Source organism: Teleopsis dalmanni, chromosome 2 (genome assembly GCF_002237135.1).
Source record: "Teleopsis dalmanni isolate 2A chromosome 2, ASM223713v2, whole genome shotgun sequence".
Classification (NCBI taxonomy): Eukaryota; Metazoa; Arthropoda; class Insecta; order Diptera; family Diopsidae; genus Teleopsis; species Teleopsis dalmanni.
The window spans coordinates 170,797,829-170,818,504 of NC_051847.1; the positions used below are offsets into that span (position 1 = coordinate 170,797,829).

Here is a 20,676-nt window from a genome sequence, read left to right on the forward strand (position 1 = left end):
ATTCAATAATTTTGAATATTTAAAAATAGTAGTTGTTTAATTTTTTCTTAATAATTAATTATAATTGTATTCTGATACGTTTCCATATTTCATGACGTATTCACTAAATAATGCATTTACAATCTTAGAATGAGCATTTTAAGCGTTTCATTCATGATTTTATCTGAATTTAATTGAAAGTAATACCATTTTCATGTTCCAACAAAGTTCTTAATGCATGAAGTCCAGTACAGAAATAGATGCTTCTAAGACTTATAAGTAAAATTTTTAAACAAATGATTGGTTTGTATGCATTTTAGCATATTTGTGCAAATTAATACAAAATGTTTTTAAAGTTTAAATTTGTACCAAACATTTTTTGCACTTAAAATATTTAGTTTTTTTTTTATTGAACATAAAATTTTAAATCAAATTTTAAATAAATGAAAGAAAACCGCTTAGATACAATGTTTCAAAAGTCACTAAAGGTGCATTTTATCTGAAATGACACTAACCTCTAAAGAGCTTTAGCTTTGTATAGTAAATGTGTTAATTGAAATAAATGAATCTAAGTTTGTCATTGATTTCCATTAGAATTTTTTTTTGCAAAACGTCCTTTTAAATACACAAGTAAGTAAGCAGTGCTATGTGGATATATTGCATATATACGATATATAGTTTCTAATTTAAATTTTTTGTTTTTTCATATTCTTTTAAGATTTGTAGCACATAATGCACTATATATAATTAAAAGCATAGAAATAGTTTAATCGCAAGTCAATGATGCAATTACATACGACATGTTAATAAGAATAAAGCTCAAAGCATACATTTTGCAAGAAACTTACATAGTTGAATTTTAAACAACAAAATATTTGTTTTATGAATTTGTGGTATACTATATAGTTTATCTGAATCTTTATCGTATATAACTTCGCAATGTTTTTGATGTCACATAACCAAAAATATTTCAACGCAAACTTCCGGCAGTGCGTATATTTATTTTATACAAATAAATTCGCTAAATTTTGTAATAGAATGCGTACAGTTCTTTGTAGTTTGGTTTTTTTCCTTTACAAAGTAAGATAAACAAGCTGGAATTTTTTTTTTTTTTTGCTATATTAGCGGCATTGAAGACATGAAAGAGTCAACCACAAAAATTTGAGATATTTTCGTTACTAGTTTCGCTGCACGTGTCAGATATATTGTATAGTAGCTATACAATTCAGCAAACATTATATCGAGAGAAGCAAAATTAAGTTCTATGAATATTTTAGTTAAAAGTTTAATGAATAAACTACAGTTGTGGACAACTTTCATTTATTCGCTGATAACATACTAAATGCGTGTGGTCTGCCAAAGAGAAAAATTCAAGCACATATGTACTGTATTGTATATAAAAAATATAATTGTAATAATTATTATTATATTAGTGCAAAAAATATATATGTTATAGGCTTGTCTATAGTATACTTTCATTATCTCATCACAGAAAATGAAAGTATTTAAATTGTCATTCCCTTGCTAGGGAAACACACATAGCATATATATAATATATCTAAAATATCACACTTGACATGTATTACTTTATACTATATTACTTATATATAATTTAGACTTATAAGTCTATAATAAAATTAGTTTCATAGCTAGATATTCCGAGTTCTGAAATTGATGTATATATGAAGTATACTTTATATATACATTTGTATCTGATTTATCTACTTACATTTATTTATATTTATGTATTTCAGACTAAAAAAATGCTTTATTCTTTCCCTTTTTTTTGGTGCATAAATATGTCGAAATAATGCTTAGCAAATTCTAAAACATTGATGCCTTAGATCGAATGTGAATAAAAGTGACACCCATTTTAATGACAGCTCTTTTACGATCAAAGTTTGAAATATGAAATACATACCATATTCCCGTTTTAATTCCTGCTGCATGAAGTCATAAACGAAAGAATAGCCATATGATCTCATTTTGCGAGAGGTCAACAAGAATTAGTCTTTCAGTGGCCAGATCAAAAGCGATCTATTTCTGCGATAGGTCAACAGATATTAGCCCAATATTCTTTCAGTGGTCAGATAAAGAGCGATTTTACTACAAAAGAAAGAACTTTTGAATTAATACATGGAAGTAAATTGGAAGTATCTAAAATAATATCGATCCTAACGGGATATTGGACTCAGGTTGGCTTAAGGGGCATAAGAGTTTATTCCAGTGTAAGTGACAAAGTTGATACACAAAGAACAGTATCAGTATCAGTAGCCCTTCAAAACTGATAGTATCAAAGAATATTGTTACAGAATATTGTTACAGCTGGACAGAAATAGAGATGAGTTAGAAAACTCAAGGTTACTTTGATTCCTGGTTCTTTACATTTCGTCCAATCATAACTGTTGGTGATCTTTAGTTTACATTTTGTTGAATAAATGTATTTGTCAAACTATATTACAAAATATGAAATATATATAGTAATATAATAAGTATTTGGTATTTTTAATCGCTTAATGGTCTTTTAAGACTCAGAATAAATTGTCAAAACTTGGTTGGTTTTGGCTTGATTTGATTTGGTTTCTGCAAAACTCCCTTAATGGTAAAAAATTGACTGATCAAAAACGTGCTGCAAATCACCTTGCCAAGTTTTTCGCCCAAAGCCACAGAAATTGTAAATCTGTGGAATTATGAAGCTACACGAGAGATGGGAATAATTCATAAATAATAATGGCCAAAAAATTTTTTAATAAAATTAATTTTTAATAAAGAAAATTTTTTTTTAGGAATATAGTAAAAAACGGCAAATAATCTTTACAATATATCGTTTAATATATATAAAATTGTTGTTGTATTGCACTGAATTCGGAACGAAACGTTCTGTAAATTATGTATTTAAGTTGAAAAAAAACACAAAAACACAAATAATATTTGCAGGTTTTTTTATTAATGCATTTATAATATTATAATACATAAAGTTTAAAAATTTTAATTTTTAAAGGATTTATATCGACGATATTTTGGTATTTTTTTTTGACTCTTTTCTTAACGAAAGTGAACTATAAATCCATAACCTTATTTTTATGAAATTGATTGAAAATGGACATTATTTTGATGAAAGAAACTAAATTCTTAATATAAATAACTATTTTTAACAGAAAGTTATTTTGAACAGTGGTAAATTACAACAATAACAATTTCAGTTTAATTACTTAATTAAATTTTATTGGCTAACCATACAGCCGTTTCAAGTATTGCCAAATACCCATCATTAGTGGCCATGTAATTTTTTCTCTTAATTAATTATTCGTACATAATTTTTTAAGACTGTCATAAATACCAAGTGTTCAACTAGTGTCCTGCCAACTAACTCTGAAGCCCAGAGTTAGTGCTTTGGGTTAGTTAATTGACCCAAAGCCATACTTGATTTGTATGTTCGAACTTGGGGTTTTCTGTTAATTTGCTGTGAAAGTATAGAAAAGTATATATAATAAAAAGTTATAACTTTGTTTTGATTTTTTAATTAATTAGATTGTATGCAATATAAAAAATATATGTGTTTTAATTATTTTTAATTTTTAATTGTTTATATAAGCCTTTACAGATTATGAAATATAAAAATATTTAAAGCCAAAATCAATAAATTTGGAATAAGTTTGCTCGGGGTATATAATAGTAAGTAAGTTTACGCTTCCCTTCTGGCATTAGGAGATGCTCAACGGCTGACATTCTGGCTTTCATTCGGAAAGCGTAAGTCTGCTGTTCTGTCTGTTGCAGCACTAAAGACCAATCATGGTCACAGTGCTCCGCCCCGTTGGGAGCTAGTACCCAGTTTATTCATATTCCTATATACTATATAAAAGTGATATAGTAAACACATTCAGGTATTTGTTGTTATATAAATGAATATCCAATGTCATTTATAATATATATTCTGCTCCTTTACGGTGGGTGTTAAAGCTGTAAGCATAATTTTACTAGTTTTTGTATGCAATTCTGACTACAAATGAAAATTATGAACTTAGGAAAAAAGAATCATGTATTTTGAGCATATTCTGGCAAAGAAGTTAATTCTAAAATAAAAATAATAAGAAAATCACAACACCAAAATATGGGTTGCACATATATTTATCACAAATCCGCAGTGCACATTCGGAACTCCTGTTGTTTTCGGAGGCGACAAAGTGCAATGAAATTTAGTTTACGTATTAAAATTGTCGCGTGTTGTATCAAAATATTAAAGCTGCAGCAGCATCCCATGTAGTGCTTATCCTAATGTCAAAAATTAAATTGGCAACAAACCAAAAACCAATGGTGGTAAACATCAACAGCATCACTGGCATAAAAATCAACGCCAGCAACAACGCAGCAACATCACACCAACATCACAGCAACATCGCAGCGACGCAGCAACATCGAACGAATTTGACATATTCACTTAAAACGTATTCGGAATGCCGAGGCGTCGCATTGTCTGCGTTCAAATAATATTTTATAGCAATTTCGTGTTGGCACTTTAGTGGTTGACTGAATACGGGCAGCATTCCTTAATAATGCATTGGATTATGAGTTTACACCATTTGATTTATTTATTTAAAGTAAACAAATTAAATGAGATCAAAGTCCCAAACACAACATTTCGATATACATAATATTATTATATATGCGCTGATATTGAAAATTGAAATTTTTCTTGATGCTTTATTATTTCAACCGTGCGTAATGTAGGCAAACTTGACCAATGCTCTGACAATGAAGTGAAAAGAAGCCCAAGAAATTTCATAAAAATAAAGCCAACTGAGTCGATCAAATAACAACGGCTCCAACAATTTAATTAAGTTCAAGATGAGCCCTTAGTCCATTGGATTAATAACAATGAATTCATATAACAATAAGATTTTGTTATTGTTTTTGAAGCCATAAAATATATTCTTCACACTTGTAATAAACTGGCATAGCCGTACATTTAGTTGCGGCGTCAGTCCTAACCAAAAGAAGGAAAAAATGCAGTACATGGATGAAAGTTGGCTAGTCTTATTGATGAGACTTGATGAATCTTGATCAGCAAAATCAAACTAACTATAACCATTCTAAATCGTTGAACTGAAGTAGAGCATCGGCTCTTCTCTTTCTTAAATAACTCAGAAGCGCGTAACTTAATGCAAATAAATTAACTCTGAAGTGTTTGGAGTCTTCAATGTACACATTTCGAGATGAAAATTATTGTTGCATTTATTTGTGGGATTGAGATGTGACAGCTTTAACAATTATGTTTATTTAACAAATTGAGTTTTATTTTCTTTTTAATTTTAAATTTATTTTATGTTGGTTTTTTATTTTGTTTACTCCTAACTTTAGTTTACTTAATAACTTTGTATAAGCGACTAAGATTGTCGTTGAATGGCTTGAATAGGTTTTAATTTCATACGAGTATAAACATTTTTGTACGTTTCGCTGTGAATTCCGAAAAATTAATGGAATTGCTTAAATTATCTCTGCCATCTGCGGAAATTGCCTTTAAAATATGGCAACTACATATAAAAGTATTTAAATTGACAATAAAACTTTGTTACTTTTTAATTCCACTACAATTGAAATAAGCATAACATTCAGTACGAATTTAGCGATTTAATTTAAGACTATTTTGTTTATAGGTTGTAGTAGGGGTTTTGGACCTATATAGTATAAGTATTTAGTACACCAAATTCCAGCTTTCTACCTGCTATAACTTTTATGGCATTTGAAAAAATGTATAAGTTGATTATCATTGGACCCAAATTTGAAGGAGTTCTGGTGAGCCGATTACATTAAACGTATAAAAACTATATTTAAGAAAAATTTTATTTCAATATCTCTAGTGGTTCAGGAAAGGCATAATATAAGTCGTCTAATTTTCATTTTGACACACTGAACGACGATGTCGTTTTTCTATAATTGGATTACATAATTTGTATAGTATTACATAGTTTATTGCTAAAAAATTAGTTGGCCAATTATAATTAATATATTTAAAATTGTTAGGCACTGATGCACGAACTTAGGATATGCCTAGGTGGGCATCTGATACGCTATTTACTAATAACACTCGGTAAAATTAATTCAATACTAAAATTTATTAAGAAAATGATACTTAGAGATATATCCTAAATTAATGGCAAAGTCCCTCAACTTTTGAATTGAAGTGAACCTTCTTGGTACACGAGGCCGCCATTCAACCTAACCTAACCTAACCCCCAATTTTAAATAATAATATAAAATAAACATAGTTTGCATTTGACTCCATAAAATAAGGTTCTAGCATTATTCTGAACGTTTTAGTAAAGAAGAGTTTGTATTCAGAGATAAATACATAAAAACATAGAAGAGCGCAGCGCAATGGATCTCAAAGTCGCAGTGACAAATCCTTATGTAATGAACTTTCACAATTCGTAGATTTTATATACAGTTAAAATATTTTTTTTTGATTTTTAAAAATGTTTAAATTGTATTTACAGATGTTCTAAATATTCATGAAATTGTACGTTATAGTAGATCTCTAAGTCGCTATGGCAAGTTCCACCAACTTCATATAAAAATATGAAAAAAAGATTCGATATTATTTTGTACTTCTCAGTATTATATAGTTTGTACTCAGAAATATATTCTAAATCCCTAAATGTACGAGGAACAATGGATCTCTAGGTAGCAGTGGCAAGTCATAACGTATATTCTTGATCAGCTCCCTCAGTTTTTGAGGTAGTCGCATGAAACTTTGCACCCATACTTTTCAAGAGCTGACCTTAATAATTTGTCAGATTATCTGAAAATTGTGGCTGGTGGTTTTAATGATCCTCTTTTGAGGTGAATTTTACATCAGCAAAAGATTGTTTCATAGATCGTAAAGTGTAATAATCAGATGCAGGAGTATCTTAAGTATATGCTAGATGTATCATGTGGCCTCCTGCTGTCATGATTGAATACAATAATTTTTTGCTTTTTCAATTTCAGACATTTTCTTTAATTAGGTTTCTAAATTGCATTAGGTGCTGATACTAGAGATTCGAGTCAATCATTTAGCCAGTTGGTAAATGGTTATAATAGATAGTGCAGCAAAACACCTTAAACTTTTTTGTATTCTCATTACTTTTAAGTTAAAGTTTTGTATTTAAAGTGTATCCTTTATATCGATACTGTTTTATAGTGTTGTTGTCTTATTCCTCACATGAGTCGCTTTGTTGGGAATAAAGAAACTCATATAAATAAAAATCAATCAATAATAATTTTAATAAATTGAAATTCAGTAATAGTAATTTTTATTTGCAGAATTTTTATTGTTATAGAAAAAAATAATAATTACTTATAATTTATATTTTAGATCGCCGATCACAATACTCTTAACACTTCTAATATGTGTTCATTCATCACAGTCTAGATTTGTAAGTGACTTTGAAGTAACTGTCTACATGAACTGTAACTAAATTTTTTTTATTTCAGCATGGAAATAGGCCAAAAAGACAGTATGGTGAAAACTTATATTTACCAGAGAGTTCGATAACTCCTGGTGGCGAAGGCGATGATCCAAATGAATGGACTGAATGGAGTTCTCCTTCTGAGTGCTCAAGATCATGTGGAGGCGGTGTTTCTTATCAAACAAGAGAGTGCCGACGGGTTAAGTACGTTTATTATATTAAAATAAATATATTCAATTTTATAAAATAAATACATTTATATGCATTAATAAATAAACATATGTAAAAAATGAATTAATAAATTTATATGCCGCGAATTTTTTATTTCTTCTTATTAGTCGAAATTATGAACCCGATTGTAAAGGTGGCAACCGGAGATATTATTCATGTAATACACAAGATTGTCCTGAGGATGAACCAGATTTTCGAGCACAGCAATGTACGCGTTTTAATCGTATGCCCTTCGATGGTATTTATTACGAATGGGTACCGTATACCAATGCACCAAATCCCTGTGAGCTCAATTGTATGCCCAGAGGTGAACGTTTTTATTACCGACAAAAAACAAAGGTAATCGATGGTACAAGGTGTAACGATAAGGATCTTGATGTTTGTGTAGATGGTGAATGTCAACATGTTGGTTGTGATATGATGTTAGGTTCGGACGCAAAAGAGGATGTATGCAGAAAATGTGGTGGGGATGGTAGCTCATGTAAAACCATTGCGGACAGATTTACAACACCTAATCTAGCAGCAGGTTTGTCAATGTGACGTATCTAAAATAATTGTGCTTCTAATATTTGTAATTATAGGTTATAATGATATTTTATTAATACCAAGTGGTGCTACAAATATACGTGTTCAGGAAACGGAGCCATCCTACAATTACTTAGCTTGCCGTAACTTAACAAGCCACTATTATTTGAATGGAAATTGGCGTATTGATTTCCCACGTCCTATGTTCTATGCGGGTTCGTGGTGGAATTATCAACGGAAACCTACAGGATTTGCTGCCCCTGATCAATTAACAAGCAGCGGGCCAATAACAGAGGCTATTTTTATTGTAATGCTTGTTCAGGATAAAAATGTTAGTATAGACTATGAATATAGTATACCAGAATCGCTAAGCCATTCATCGCCAAATGTATATACATGGACACATAAAGAATTTGATGAGTGCAGTGCGTCATGTGGTGGTGGCACTCAGTCAAGAACTGTAACGTGTAATAATCGTTTGAATTTAGAAGAAGTAGATCCTACCTTATGTGATAGTAATAGTAAACCAGCAGAAACTCAGGAATGTGGCAACGACCCTTGTGCACCACGTTGGGTTGAGGAAGAATGGAGCAAATGTTCTAAAGGATGTGGACATGATGGTGTTCAAAATCGTACAATATCATGTGAACGTATATCACCAAATGGGTAATAAGAACTATTAGAATTTTTTTAATTTTTACTTTTGACAATACCGGCAACTAAAATTTATGATTTCAGCGATAGAACAAAAGAGGCTGATTCAGTTTGTCTAGAACAGGTTGGAAATAAACCTGCAGATACACAAGAATGTAACAGGGATGTTGAAAACTGTCCAAAATATCATTTAGGGCCATGGACACCGGTATCATTAGTTATGTTTTTATCTGAACTTTATAATTAACTGTGCTTTTTACTAGTGTGACAAATTATGCGGAGAAGGCATCCAAAAACGTAAGGTGACCTGTTATATAGAAGAAAATGGCCATAAGAAAGTATTGAATGAAGAGGATTGCTTGGATGAAAAACCAGAAACAGAAAAATCTTGTATGCTAAGTCCATGTGAGGGCGTCGATTGGATTATATCACAGTGGAGTGGGGTAAATACTTTTCATAATATAGGCTGCATATTTATTTATCGTGTTTTTTGCCCTTAGTGTGAGGAATGCGGTCAAAATGTTGAAACTCGTACTGCTGTTTGCGCATCGAAAGATGGAAAGATCTATCCTGATGAATTTTGTGCACCAGAAGTTCCAACTTTATCTAGACCATGCAAGTCTAAAACGTGTGCTACGCAATGGTTTACATCAGAATGGAGTAAATGTTCGTCTGCCTGTGGAAAAGGCGTTCAAACGAGAATTGTTTTATGTGGTGTATTCGATGGCAAAACTATAACTTCAGCAGTAAGTGACTCCGAGTGTGATTCTTCTAAGAAACCTGAATCGGAACAAGAATGTGAAGGTGAAGTTAAAGAGTGTCCTGGCGAATGGTTTACTGGACCATGGAATGACTGTAGTAAAGATTGCGGTGGTGGCGAAAAGGTACGGGAAGTGTTGTGTTTATCAAATGGAACAAAATCATTAAATTGTGATGAATCCAAAATGGAAGCCATTTCCGAAAAATGTAATGTACAACCTTGCACTGATGATGAAGTAATTCCAGTTGACAGTACTTCTAAACCCCTTGATGATGATGAAGATTCTGAGGAAGAATGCATTGAGGACATGGACGATGATGATGTTGAAATTGTTTCACAAAAAATGTCAGAAGATCTTAAATTAACTGAAGGCATTGACTTAGATGATGAATCAACCACACTTTCTTCATTAATTACAGATGAACTAATGCTTAGTGATGCTCCATCATCGGACGAAACTAGCTCAGATGATGTTTCAACAGATCTTCCATTAACAACTGAAGGATCAGGTGATCAAACTGATATAACGGATAGTTCAAGTTTAAGTACAGAAGGAAGTGGTGATTCTTCAGATTCTTCAAGTGAGTCACCAGTTAGTACAACATCTGTTACGGACAGCGATATTTCAACAGAAAGTACTTCTTCCTCTGATACATCATCGTCTACGGAGGCATCTACTGATGGAAGTTCAGAAGGGTCAACCATTTCGTCTTCTGATATGACAAGTGAAACAACTGATTTATCAAGCTCTCAAGATACTTCGGAATCTACAACTGACTTATCAGCATCAACCGATTCAAGTGATACAACGGATACAACCAGTCCTCCTGATTCTACAGTATCAGGAGAAACTTCATTTGCCACTGATACAAGCTCGTCTGACGGGTTGTCTTCATCAACAGATTCGGGATATTCCTCAACTGATTCATTAGGTTCAACAGTATCTACGGAATTATCAGAATCTACAGAGTCAACTGAAACAGCGCAAACAGGTGAATCAACTGACTTAACGGAGTCTACTGATTCGACTGTGTCACCACAATCATCTGAATCTTCCCAGTCTACTGAGCCATCTGTATCCACTGAATCCACAATAGATGTGTCAACCGAATCCTCAATGTCGACAGAATTCTCTACTGAAACTTCAAGTGAGTCATCCTCATCAACTGATTTGTCAACCGAGTCTTCATCATCACAAGAATCATCGGAGACAACTGTTAGCTCCTCTACTGACTCATCTGTTTCGACTGAATCCACAACAGATATGTCAACGGAATCCTCAATGTCAACAGAATCCTCTACTGAAACTTCTAGCGAGTCATCCTTATCAACTGAAGGGTCAACTGAGACTTCATCGTCAGAAGGATCATCGGAAACAACTCTGGGTTCATCTTTGTCAACTGAATCCACAACAGATATGTCAACAGAATCCTCAATCTCAACGGAATTCTCTACTGAAACCTCTAGCGAGTCATCCTTATCAAGTGAGGGATCAACTGAGGACTCGTCATCACAAGGATCATCCGAAACAACTATTAGTTCTTCAGACAGCACTATTGAATTATCCACTGAGTCTACAATCGATATGTCGACAGTCATATCTTCATCATTGAGCACAGAAAGCACAGACGCGAGTAGTTCGACAGAGTCAGTTACAGAAGTCAGCGATGATAGTTCCTCTTCTTCTACAGACACTTCAGGTTCTGATACAACGGAGTCATTAGAAACTGGAAGTACTGAAACCACTGTGGAAATAACCACGGATTCAAGTGCAAGTAGTGATGAATCGACAATATCTACAGAGAGCTTAAGTACTGAGGGCTCGGGAGATGATACAACTGATACTTCTCTATCTACTGTCGAAACTAGTGAAATATCAACATCTTCTGATGAAAGTTCGGTTTCAACTGAACAAATATCTACCGAAATTGGTTCAACAGAAGAAACAACAGAAAATACTGCCACAACTGCGTCAGGTGAAACGTCGAGTACTGAAATTGGATCAACAGATAGTTCCATCAGCTCTACAGACATGTCAATGTCAACCATGGAAAGCTCTACAGATGTTTCCATGTCAACAACTGAAAGCTCTACAGACATTTCAATGTCATCCGAAGACACAACTATTGATATTTGGTCAACCACCGAAGATGACAGTGAAGGAACTACTTCGAGTATACTTGATAATGTCTTTAGTAAAAAACCTAAGCAACGAAAATGCAAGCCTAAAAAACCAAAGGATTGTAAGACTTCTAAATATGGATGTTGTCCTGATAACAAAACTAAAGCTTCGGGACCATTTGATGAAGGATGCCCAATTGCTAAAACGTGCGCTGAAACTGAATTTGGATGTTGTCTTGATGGTGTGTCTCCTGCAGCAGGCAAAAATCATAAAGGTTGTCCGAAGTCTCAGTGCGCTGAAACATTATTTGGATGCTGTTCCGATAAATTTACTCCAGCTGATGGCGAAAATGATGAAGGTTGTCCTGAACCAACAACTGAGCCTCCTACCACAACTACTGAAATTCCTACGACGGAAACGGAAGAAGGAACAGAAGAAACCACTTCTGAATCAGAAGTCACCAATGTATCTGATCTCACGACTACAACTCCTGACGAAAGTGTTGTGAAGTCCTGTTCTTCTGCAGAGTTTGGTTGTTGTCCAGATGGTAAAACGGAAGCTAAAGGTAAAAACTCTGAGGGTTGTGATGGCGTTGATTCAAAAGACTGTAAGAATTCTGTTAATGGATGTTGCGATGATGGTCGTTCCTTTGCTACTGGTCCAAATGGTGAGGGATGCGCTAGTTGTACAAGAGAACAATTTGGATGCTGCCCTGATAATCAAACACCAGCACATGGACCACTTGGTGAAGGTTGTTGCTTGAATTCACCTTATGGTTGCTGCCCCGATAACATCAATAGTGCCCGCGGTCCTAACTTCGAAGACTGTGATTGTAATTATACACCATATGGATGTTGTCCTGACAAAAAAACATCTGCTAGAGGTCCTAATAACGAAGGTTGTGATTGCACAACAACACAATTTGGCTGTTGTCCCGATAAAATCACACCCGCAAGCGGACCTAAATTTGAGGGCTGTGCTTGTCACACAATGCAATTTGGCTGTTGCCCTGATGGCGTTACATTTGCACAAGGTCCACATCATTATGGATGCCATTGTTCTCAAACAGAGTTTCAATGCTGTCCTGATGAAAAAACACCAGCTAAAGGACCAAATAGTGAGGGATGTACGTGTTTGGAGAGTAAATTTGGCTGTTGTCCAGATGGAATTAATTCTGCTAATGGAACCAAATTTGAAGGTTGCGAAAATGTTAAAGAACCACCACAAAAAGCATGTGGTGCACCGAAAGAAACGGGTCCTTGCGGCAACTTCAGCATTTGGTACTTCTTTGATACCTCCTATGGAGCTTGTGCACGATTTTGGTATGGTGGGTGCGAAGGTAATGGCAATAGATTTGAAACTGAAGCAGATTGCAAAGCAACATGTCAGGAGTACAAAGGAAAAGAAACTTGCTTATTACCGAAGAGTTCAGGTCCATGCACAGGGTTTAATAAAAAATGGTACTTTGATTCTGAACTTAACCGTTGCGAACAATTCAATTATGGTGGTTGTTATGGTACAAGTAACCGCTTTGATAGCTTGGAAGAGTGTCAATCGTTGTGTACAGTTAGCGAAAGCATACGTAAGTGTGACTGATGGTAATAGTTTTGATTATATTAAAATTGTTTGAAATATAATCTTTTTAGCACCATGTGATCAACCTATGGATGAGGGTCCATGTGAAGGCAATTTTGAACGCTGGTTCTATGATAATCAAACAGATGTATGTCGTCCATTCATATACGGCGGTTGCAAAGGAAATAAGAATAATTATCCCACAGAACACGCTTGCACATACCACTGCAGGCAACCGGGAATACATAAAGGTTTGATTTCAGTATATAGAATATATCTTTGTTATGGTGTTTGCTATCTTAAGTTAAGTTTGGTATGCGGAATGCTTAAAATTTTTATTATTTATATTAAGTACTGTAATTAATGATGGTGATGGCAACCACCAAGCATTTTTTATTTTTTGGTTATGGTTTTTTACTTTATTTTATTTTTTCCTGACTTATACACAACAATTACTTGAATGTCTACCTGCTTGTTGAATGCTATCCTTGCTTGCTTTATACCCTTCAATATATATAAATCCCACGAAATTCACTAAATGCATTGCAAACTATGCACATAAACACTAGAATATTGTTCGCTTCCTAAGCAAACCGGTGATTGCAGTGAACAACACGCCCGTTGGTACTATTCGGAAACTGACAAGAAGTGCATGCCATTCTACTACACAGGGTGTGGGGCCAATAAAAATAACTTCTTATCATTGGAATCATGTGAGGCTCATTGCCCCAAGGAAGTTGGTAAGGTTGATGTTGTGGCGTTTGCTTTCATTGTCAAGCTAAGCTACAATAAATGCTAATGTTATATCAGTATTTATACTCTAATATTAAATATTATGTATTTACTTACAATGTGTAGCCAAGGATGTTTGCGAAATTCCTGCTGAAGTTGGCGAGTGTACCAATTATGTTGCCATGTGGTACTTCGACACAAAAGATGCTCGATGTCGCCAGTTCTACTATGGCGGTTGCGGTGGAAATGGTAATAAATTTGCAACAGAAGAAGCATGTCTCCAACAGTGTGAACGAAAACCTGAACCTGAACCTGAACCCGAACCAGAACCAGAAAGACCACCTCCACCACCTACCAGTGATAATATCTGCAACTATAATGCAGATCGTGGCACATGTGATAATTATGTTGTGCAATGGTATTACAATACCAGCTTGGGCGGATGCTACCAATTTTATTATGGAGGATGTGGAGGAAATGAAAATAGATTTAACACTGAGTCAGAGTGCTCTGAACGTTGTATTGAACCCCCATTGCCACCAGCACCACATACACAAACTCCTGCGCCAACAGAACAAGATTTATGCCAATCAGCCGCTGATATAGGTGATTGTGATCAGTATGAGTTGAAGTGGTATTTCAATTCAAGCATAGGAATTTGCGCGCAATTCTATTATGGCGGTTGTGGTGGAAATAATAACAGGTTTGAAAACGAACAGGATTGTAATAGCCGATGTGCTCCGCAAATTGATACTCGACTTGGGCAACCTGAAACAAATGCAAAGCCTGAAATTGAGCAACCAAGTGAGGGAGAAAAATGTTATTTGTATCCTGAAAAAGGCGACTGTAATGATAACCAGAATCGTTGGTATTACAATAGCCAAGAAGGTTTTTGCGATGAATTTATATACAGCGGTTGCGGTGGCAATGCCAATAATTATGAAAGCGAAGATGAATGCCAAAATGCATGCTTTGATGTTCAAGCAACATGTTCTCTGCCACCTTTCGAAGGAAGATGCAATGAAAGCCTGACTAGATGGTATTATGATGAACGCTCTCAGAAATGTCATGATTTCATATTCACTGGATGTCGCGCGAACAAAAATAACTTCTTTACTGAAAACGAATGTTTGGATTATTGTGGTCATAGTGTTCCAGCAGTACCTGAAGAGCCACCGGTTAGTATAATTTTTAAACATATGAAAAAGATTAGCTGATTTTATAAATTATCTATACTTAGAATTATTCAGTTTGTGACTTGCCAGTGGATGCAGGAGAATGCGAAAATTATACCGCTGCTTGGTACTATGATAGAAATACTATGGCATGTACTGAATTTACTTTCTCAGGATGTGGTGGCAATGGTAATAGGTTTACAAGCAAGGAACTATGCGATCGTCAATGCGGCGAATTCAAAGGAATGGGTAAGTAAATACTATTTAAAATATCTTGATCAATTTCTAACTGAAAAATGGTAGACGTATGCAATGAGCCAGTTATGACTGGACCCTGCCGACAATGGCAGACGCGTTTCTATTACAATAAAGCGACTGGTACATGTGATCCATTCACTTATGGCGGATGTGATGGAACCGGTAATAGATTTGAAAGTCGCTCTGAATGTCAATCGGTTTGTATTGTAGGTCAGGAACCAGTAGTACAAGAAAATAAAGGTAAAACGCAAAACGACTGTACGAAATAATCAGTCACAATAAACTTACAATATTTGTTTGTATGAGCAGATATATGCAAATTACCAGCGAGTACTGGAAAGTGCGATGGACCTTCGATATTTGAGCGTCGTTGGTTTTATGATGACGAAAGAGGCACATGCGTATCCTTTATTTACAGTGGTTGCTCTGGCAATCAAAATAATTTCCGTTCATATGAGTCTTGTTATGATTATTGTGCAAGTAAGCCCAGCCTGCCTAGTGGGCAAATTTAAAAATTATAATGCACACACCCTACACTTTAATGCACTGGTTTCACTATAAGCACCCATCACTTAAATTATATCACTTTAGTTAAAACACTGTTAAAATTGCTTGGTATTTTTGTTTTTTTATTTTGGTTTATTGCACGTTCATTATTAGTTTCGCACGGGGTATGGTATGGAATGGTATAATTTTATTTTCACTATTATAGAGAAAATTTCAGTTGGCTAATAAGTTGAATCAACTTTATAAATTCTTTTTAATATTAATTAGAACCGTTGCATCCTCAACAACCAGACGACCAAACTAATGAAGTCCTGCCGAATAAATGCGAAACCTACGAAGATGAATGTCGTCAGTTACGTTGTGCCTTTGGTATGCGTCGCGTTGCTTCTGAAGACGGATGCTCACGTTGTGTATGTGAGAACCCTTGTGAACAACAGTCTTGTCCAGAAGGTCAACGATGTGCTGTAGACATATCTAGCGATACTAATCGACAATTCGAAGCCGTATGCCGAGATATTAATAAGCCAGGAGAGTGTCCATCAATATTAGCAAACTCCAGTAATTGCGCACGTGAGTGCTACACAGATGCGGACTGCCGTGGTGAAAATAAGTGTTGTAGTGATGACTGCGGAGCAATATGTGTACATCCTTCACAACCCACGCCAGTAACATCACGACCCACAACAACTCCAGTAGTTACTTACCCAAGTGATGCAAAGGCAGCTTTAGAACCGAAAAAACCACAGGAAGTGAATGTGCAGGCCGCTGTAGGTGGTATTGCTGTTTTACGTTGTTATGCAACTGGTAGTCCAGCACCCAATGTAACATGGTCTCGGCAAAATGTGCTGGTTAGTAATATGCAAAATTTCTTCTAATCTCATTTGTTTATAGCGTTTATTTTATAGATCAATACTAATCAAGGACGTTACCTGCTTACGGCATCCGGTGACTTGACCATTGTACAGGTGCGCCAAACTGATACTGGCTCATATGTCTGTGTTGCAAGCAATGGCCTAGGTGAACCTGTGCGACGTGAAGTAGAGCTTCAAATTACAGGTTTGATATAATTTAATGTTTGTTTGGCTTTGACAATATACTAACTTAAGGCATGTTTTTATGTTGTTCGCTAATGTAACAAATGGTTTCGGGCTTATTTTGTTCTAATGCATGTTAACTTTAAAAAATTATTGAAAACATCATAAATACAGAACCTAAAGAAATACCTTCATACATATATGGTGATAAGAATGGTACACAGATTGTTACACTCAATAGTCCTGCCTTAGTTCGCTGTCCAGCTGGTGGACACCCTGCTCCACATGTGAGTTGGTGGCGCCATCGCAAACACTTGGGTCTAATAAGCGATAAATTTGAACTTACCCGTGATTATTCCCTTATGTTCCGTTCAGTCCAATTAGTTGACTTGGGTCCGTATACTTGCGAAGTGTATAACGGAATTGGTAAGCCGTCTTCTATGAATATTGTGCTTAAGGCTGTAGGTCCTGCACGTGCTGTTAATAACGAAGACTCTGCTTATTTGCAATATATTATTGATCCGGCAAGAGTACCAACAACGGCAAGACCTGCGTATCCTTACCGACAGACACCAAGTTATGTACCACCACAACCACCAATTGAGGTGGAGCCACCAACTCGTCCACAAGTGGGTAAGTACACATTTGCATGATACGTTTGGCATGTTTCAATTTCATTTGAAAACTTGTTTTGGTTGATTGTTTTTAATGTATTATTCCGATAATCCGGACACTCCATTCTGACAAAGTTAACTATTCTTAACAAATTTTTCCAATACGCTATACGCCTGTTTAACTTTTTTTTGAGTTATAAGATCTTAAAGTTGAACATTTTTCCATGAAAACCTTTAATGAAGGTAGTATATGAAAACCATGTACTTGTTGGCGTTAGATCTCATGGCCTATATCGGCATATAGCGTAATGGAAAAAGTAACTTAAAATAGCTGACTTCACAGTAATTTGTTGTCATACAGACGTATTGGTGAATTGGAATCGCTTTGTTTATAGATTTTAGTTAATATCCTTTTGTAATTATTATTCACATTTATTGCTTTAGTACCGGTGCAAGTGGTTTTAGGCTTGGATCCTAGAAATAATTATACTCCAGGCTCAACAATTGCTTTAAGTTGCTCTGTACAAGGATTCCCAACACCAGATGTAACATGGATAAAAGACTCAGCTCCATTACTGCCAAGTGATCGAATACAAATTACAAGTAAGCTTCAGTTATATATAATGGTTATGATAAGATATTAAAATGCATATTTTATATTGTATTTACAGCAAATCCATATCGTCTGGTTGTAAACAATATTACTGCTGAAGATGCGGGCATGTATGGCTGCGTCGCTAAAAATTCAGTCAGCTATAATATTGCTGAAGAGAAGATAAATGTTGAATGTAAGTGAAGAAATTTATTTAATTCTTTATTAAATATTTATTAACTTAGGTAATAGCGTAATTTTTAAGTTTAACAGAAACTGGTCATTAACACAACATAGTTTAAAATTTAATATTAATTTGATAAAAATTAGATAAAGTTCATTTTTATTCTGTTCTTGGTTTTGGGGATTGTTTTTATTCCGTGGCATCATAATTTGATGATGGATTTTCGTAAAGTCGGTTAATTTAAGTAACTTCTTCTACTACACAATAGGCCGATGCAATTGATTCTTGCGACATCAAGGATTTAAGTTGTAAATTTTTAAATGAAATCTGCAATAATCATTGTGTTTCTGTAATTGTTTCCGTTATCTAGAGAATTAAGCTATATTGATATATGCTGACATTTTTATAATAAAATTTTCAGTAGTCATTGCTTCTGTAATTAATGCAAATATTAAATGTACTAGCTGCCACTAGATTTCGTGACTACTTTTTTTCGTATAATCTATATAATCATATATATATAGCTTGATATTTAGAGACTTAAACTGTATTATATTGACGTAGTAGAACCAATAGTAGAACCCTGGAGTAAATAATTGCGTTCATTGTATTTTATTAACAGTTGAAAACCATTTTTCTTAATATACGAGGGAGGTTTGATAAATCAGTGATTTTTAGAATTTCCCGCGCAGTTACTCCAAATGTAACAGTGCTGCCGTCAGCTGTAATCTACCAGTGGGCAACTTTTTAATTTTGAGCAAGCTTCAGTTGTTGTTTGATAGCCGTTTAAACCAGACAACTTCGTGAATTTTTATGAAAATGGAAAAAGTGATGGAATGGAAAAACGGCTATCAAACACTAACTGAACGACGTTGCTTGCTCAAAATTAAAAAGTTACCCACTAGTAGATTTCAGCTGACGGCAGCACTGTTGCATTTGGAGTAATTGCGCGGGAAATTCAAAAATGCACTGACTTATTAAACCACCCTCGTATTATCACTTATTTATTTCTAATTTCTTTATGATAAAATAATAATGTTTTTATTAATTTCTGAAGTTACTATATGAATTTTGTTTTTGCAGCCTCAATTCAAGTTCATCCAGAATGTGTGGATAATCCTTACTTTGCGAACTGCGCGCTGATTGTTCGAGGAAGATACTGCAGTAATCAGTACTACGCTAAATTCTGTTGCAGATCTTGTACACTAGCTGGTCAGATTATCCCGTCACATCCTAATGCTCTTTAAGCAATAAAGCAGCCAAAGTTAGCGTAAATGAAGAACGTTAAATTGTAATCACACACTAATTTCACTGACTAAAAAAGTTACTGAAATTAAAAAAATAGAAACGAATTTTTTGCATGCTTGTTCGCACAGAGCAAATGCGGCTCAGGCCCAAGTAAGCGTATTAAACTAGGTTAAAATTATGTTGAAAGCATCAATTGTTTAGTTTATAACAATAATAGAAATACCTAATACTGAAATACTTAATAAACTAAAAACATTGAAATAAATGGAGAAATTTATAATATATAACTTAGAATTTGTTAAGTGCAGCCATTAAAAACGATCATAGTTTCTGTGAAGATAATTAGCTTTGTAATTTGTTCCTATTTATTGCTCAAACTAATCATAATAAAAAAGATATAGATTCTATGTTGATAGACCTCTATGTATAAACTATAAACGAATGATTAATAATAATTTTATTTCGATATTTAATTAAATAAATAAATTTCCATGTGCCTTTTTTTATACTTTTAAATTTGTGCATTGATTTAAAATTGTAAGAAAAATTCGTTTAGAAAATAATTTGTAAATAAATTTGATATGAAAAAAAATTGTGGTTTTTTTTAAATAAATTCATTTATACAAATATATATATTATATATATATATATATTCCTGGAATGGCAACACCTGGTGAGTTGGAAAAATCAATATCGTTAAGATTAGCGGACTTGCAGCTGTGTTTGACGCATGCGCAGTATGCCAAACTAGAAAGAACAATGATGATTATAACATGTAAAGCATTTCATTCTAAAAACTAAAAGTTAGCAGTTTGCTAACAGAAATTCTGTAGTTATCAAGTGATTTTAAAATGGAAGATAGTGGCATAGATAGTGAAGAACCACATCCAGTACAAATATTTGAAGACAAGCAAAAGGTAACTGCATAAAAAATATATCGATTACTATGACGAAGGGCTGACATGAATTGTATTGTGCATGTAGGATTCCACATTTGCCAAAAATTTTGAAGTACCTGCAAGCCATATGGATGAGCTG

The 20,676-nt window shown here is 34.2% G+C and overlaps 2 protein-coding genes across 7 annotated transcripts in view; both read left to right on the forward strand.

The window, feature by feature from the left end:
• The window catches only part of LOC119673913 (papilin-like), a 49,317-nt gene extending 29,195 nt beyond the window's left edge, over nt 1-20,122 (forward strand). The window contains exons 2-20 of one of the 6 annotated variants that reach the window (XM_038085025.1): nt 7,334-7,394; nt 7,453-7,631; nt 7,766-8,184; nt 8,240-8,849; nt 8,922-9,045; nt 9,101-9,280; nt 9,338-13,301; nt 13,366-13,545; nt 13,864-14,034; nt 14,153-15,204; nt 15,267-15,450; nt 15,505-15,699; nt 15,769-15,939; nt 16,234-16,814; nt 16,872-17,022; nt 17,175-17,633; nt 18,059-18,217; nt 18,286-18,402; nt 19,474-20,122. In XM_038085025.1, coding sequence (XP_037940953.1) covers nt 7,334-7,394; nt 7,453-7,631; nt 7,766-8,184; nt 8,240-8,849; nt 8,922-9,045; nt 9,101-9,280; nt 9,338-13,301; nt 13,366-13,545; nt 13,864-14,034; nt 14,153-15,204; nt 15,267-15,450; nt 15,505-15,699; nt 15,769-15,939; nt 16,234-16,814; nt 16,872-17,022; nt 17,175-17,633; nt 18,059-18,217; nt 18,286-18,402; nt 19,474-19,637 — 9,121 coding nt within the window. In that variant the 3' untranslated portion in view covers nt 19,638-20,122. The remainder of the gene's footprint in view (nt 1-7,333; nt 7,395-7,452; nt 7,632-7,765; nt 8,185-8,239; nt 8,850-8,921; nt 9,046-9,100; nt 9,281-9,337; nt 13,302-13,365; nt 13,546-13,863; nt 14,035-14,152; nt 15,205-15,266; nt 15,451-15,504; nt 15,700-15,768; nt 15,940-16,233; nt 16,815-16,871; nt 17,023-17,174; nt 17,634-18,058; nt 18,218-18,285; nt 18,403-19,473) is intronic. The other 5 variants (XM_038085020.1, XM_038085022.1, XM_038085021.1 and 2 more) reach the window with 5 other exon arrangements.
• A 367-nt stretch (nt 20,123-20,489) lies between these two features.
• LOC119676150 (pituitary homeobox homolog Ptx1-like) overlaps nt 20,490-20,676 on the forward strand; it is a 26,173-nt gene continuing 25,986 nt past the window's right edge. The window contains exon 1 of the mRNA XM_038087382.1: nt 20,490-20,555. Coding sequence (XP_037943310.1) covers nt 20,490-20,555 — 66 coding nt within the window. The remainder of the gene's footprint in view (nt 20,556-20,676) is intronic.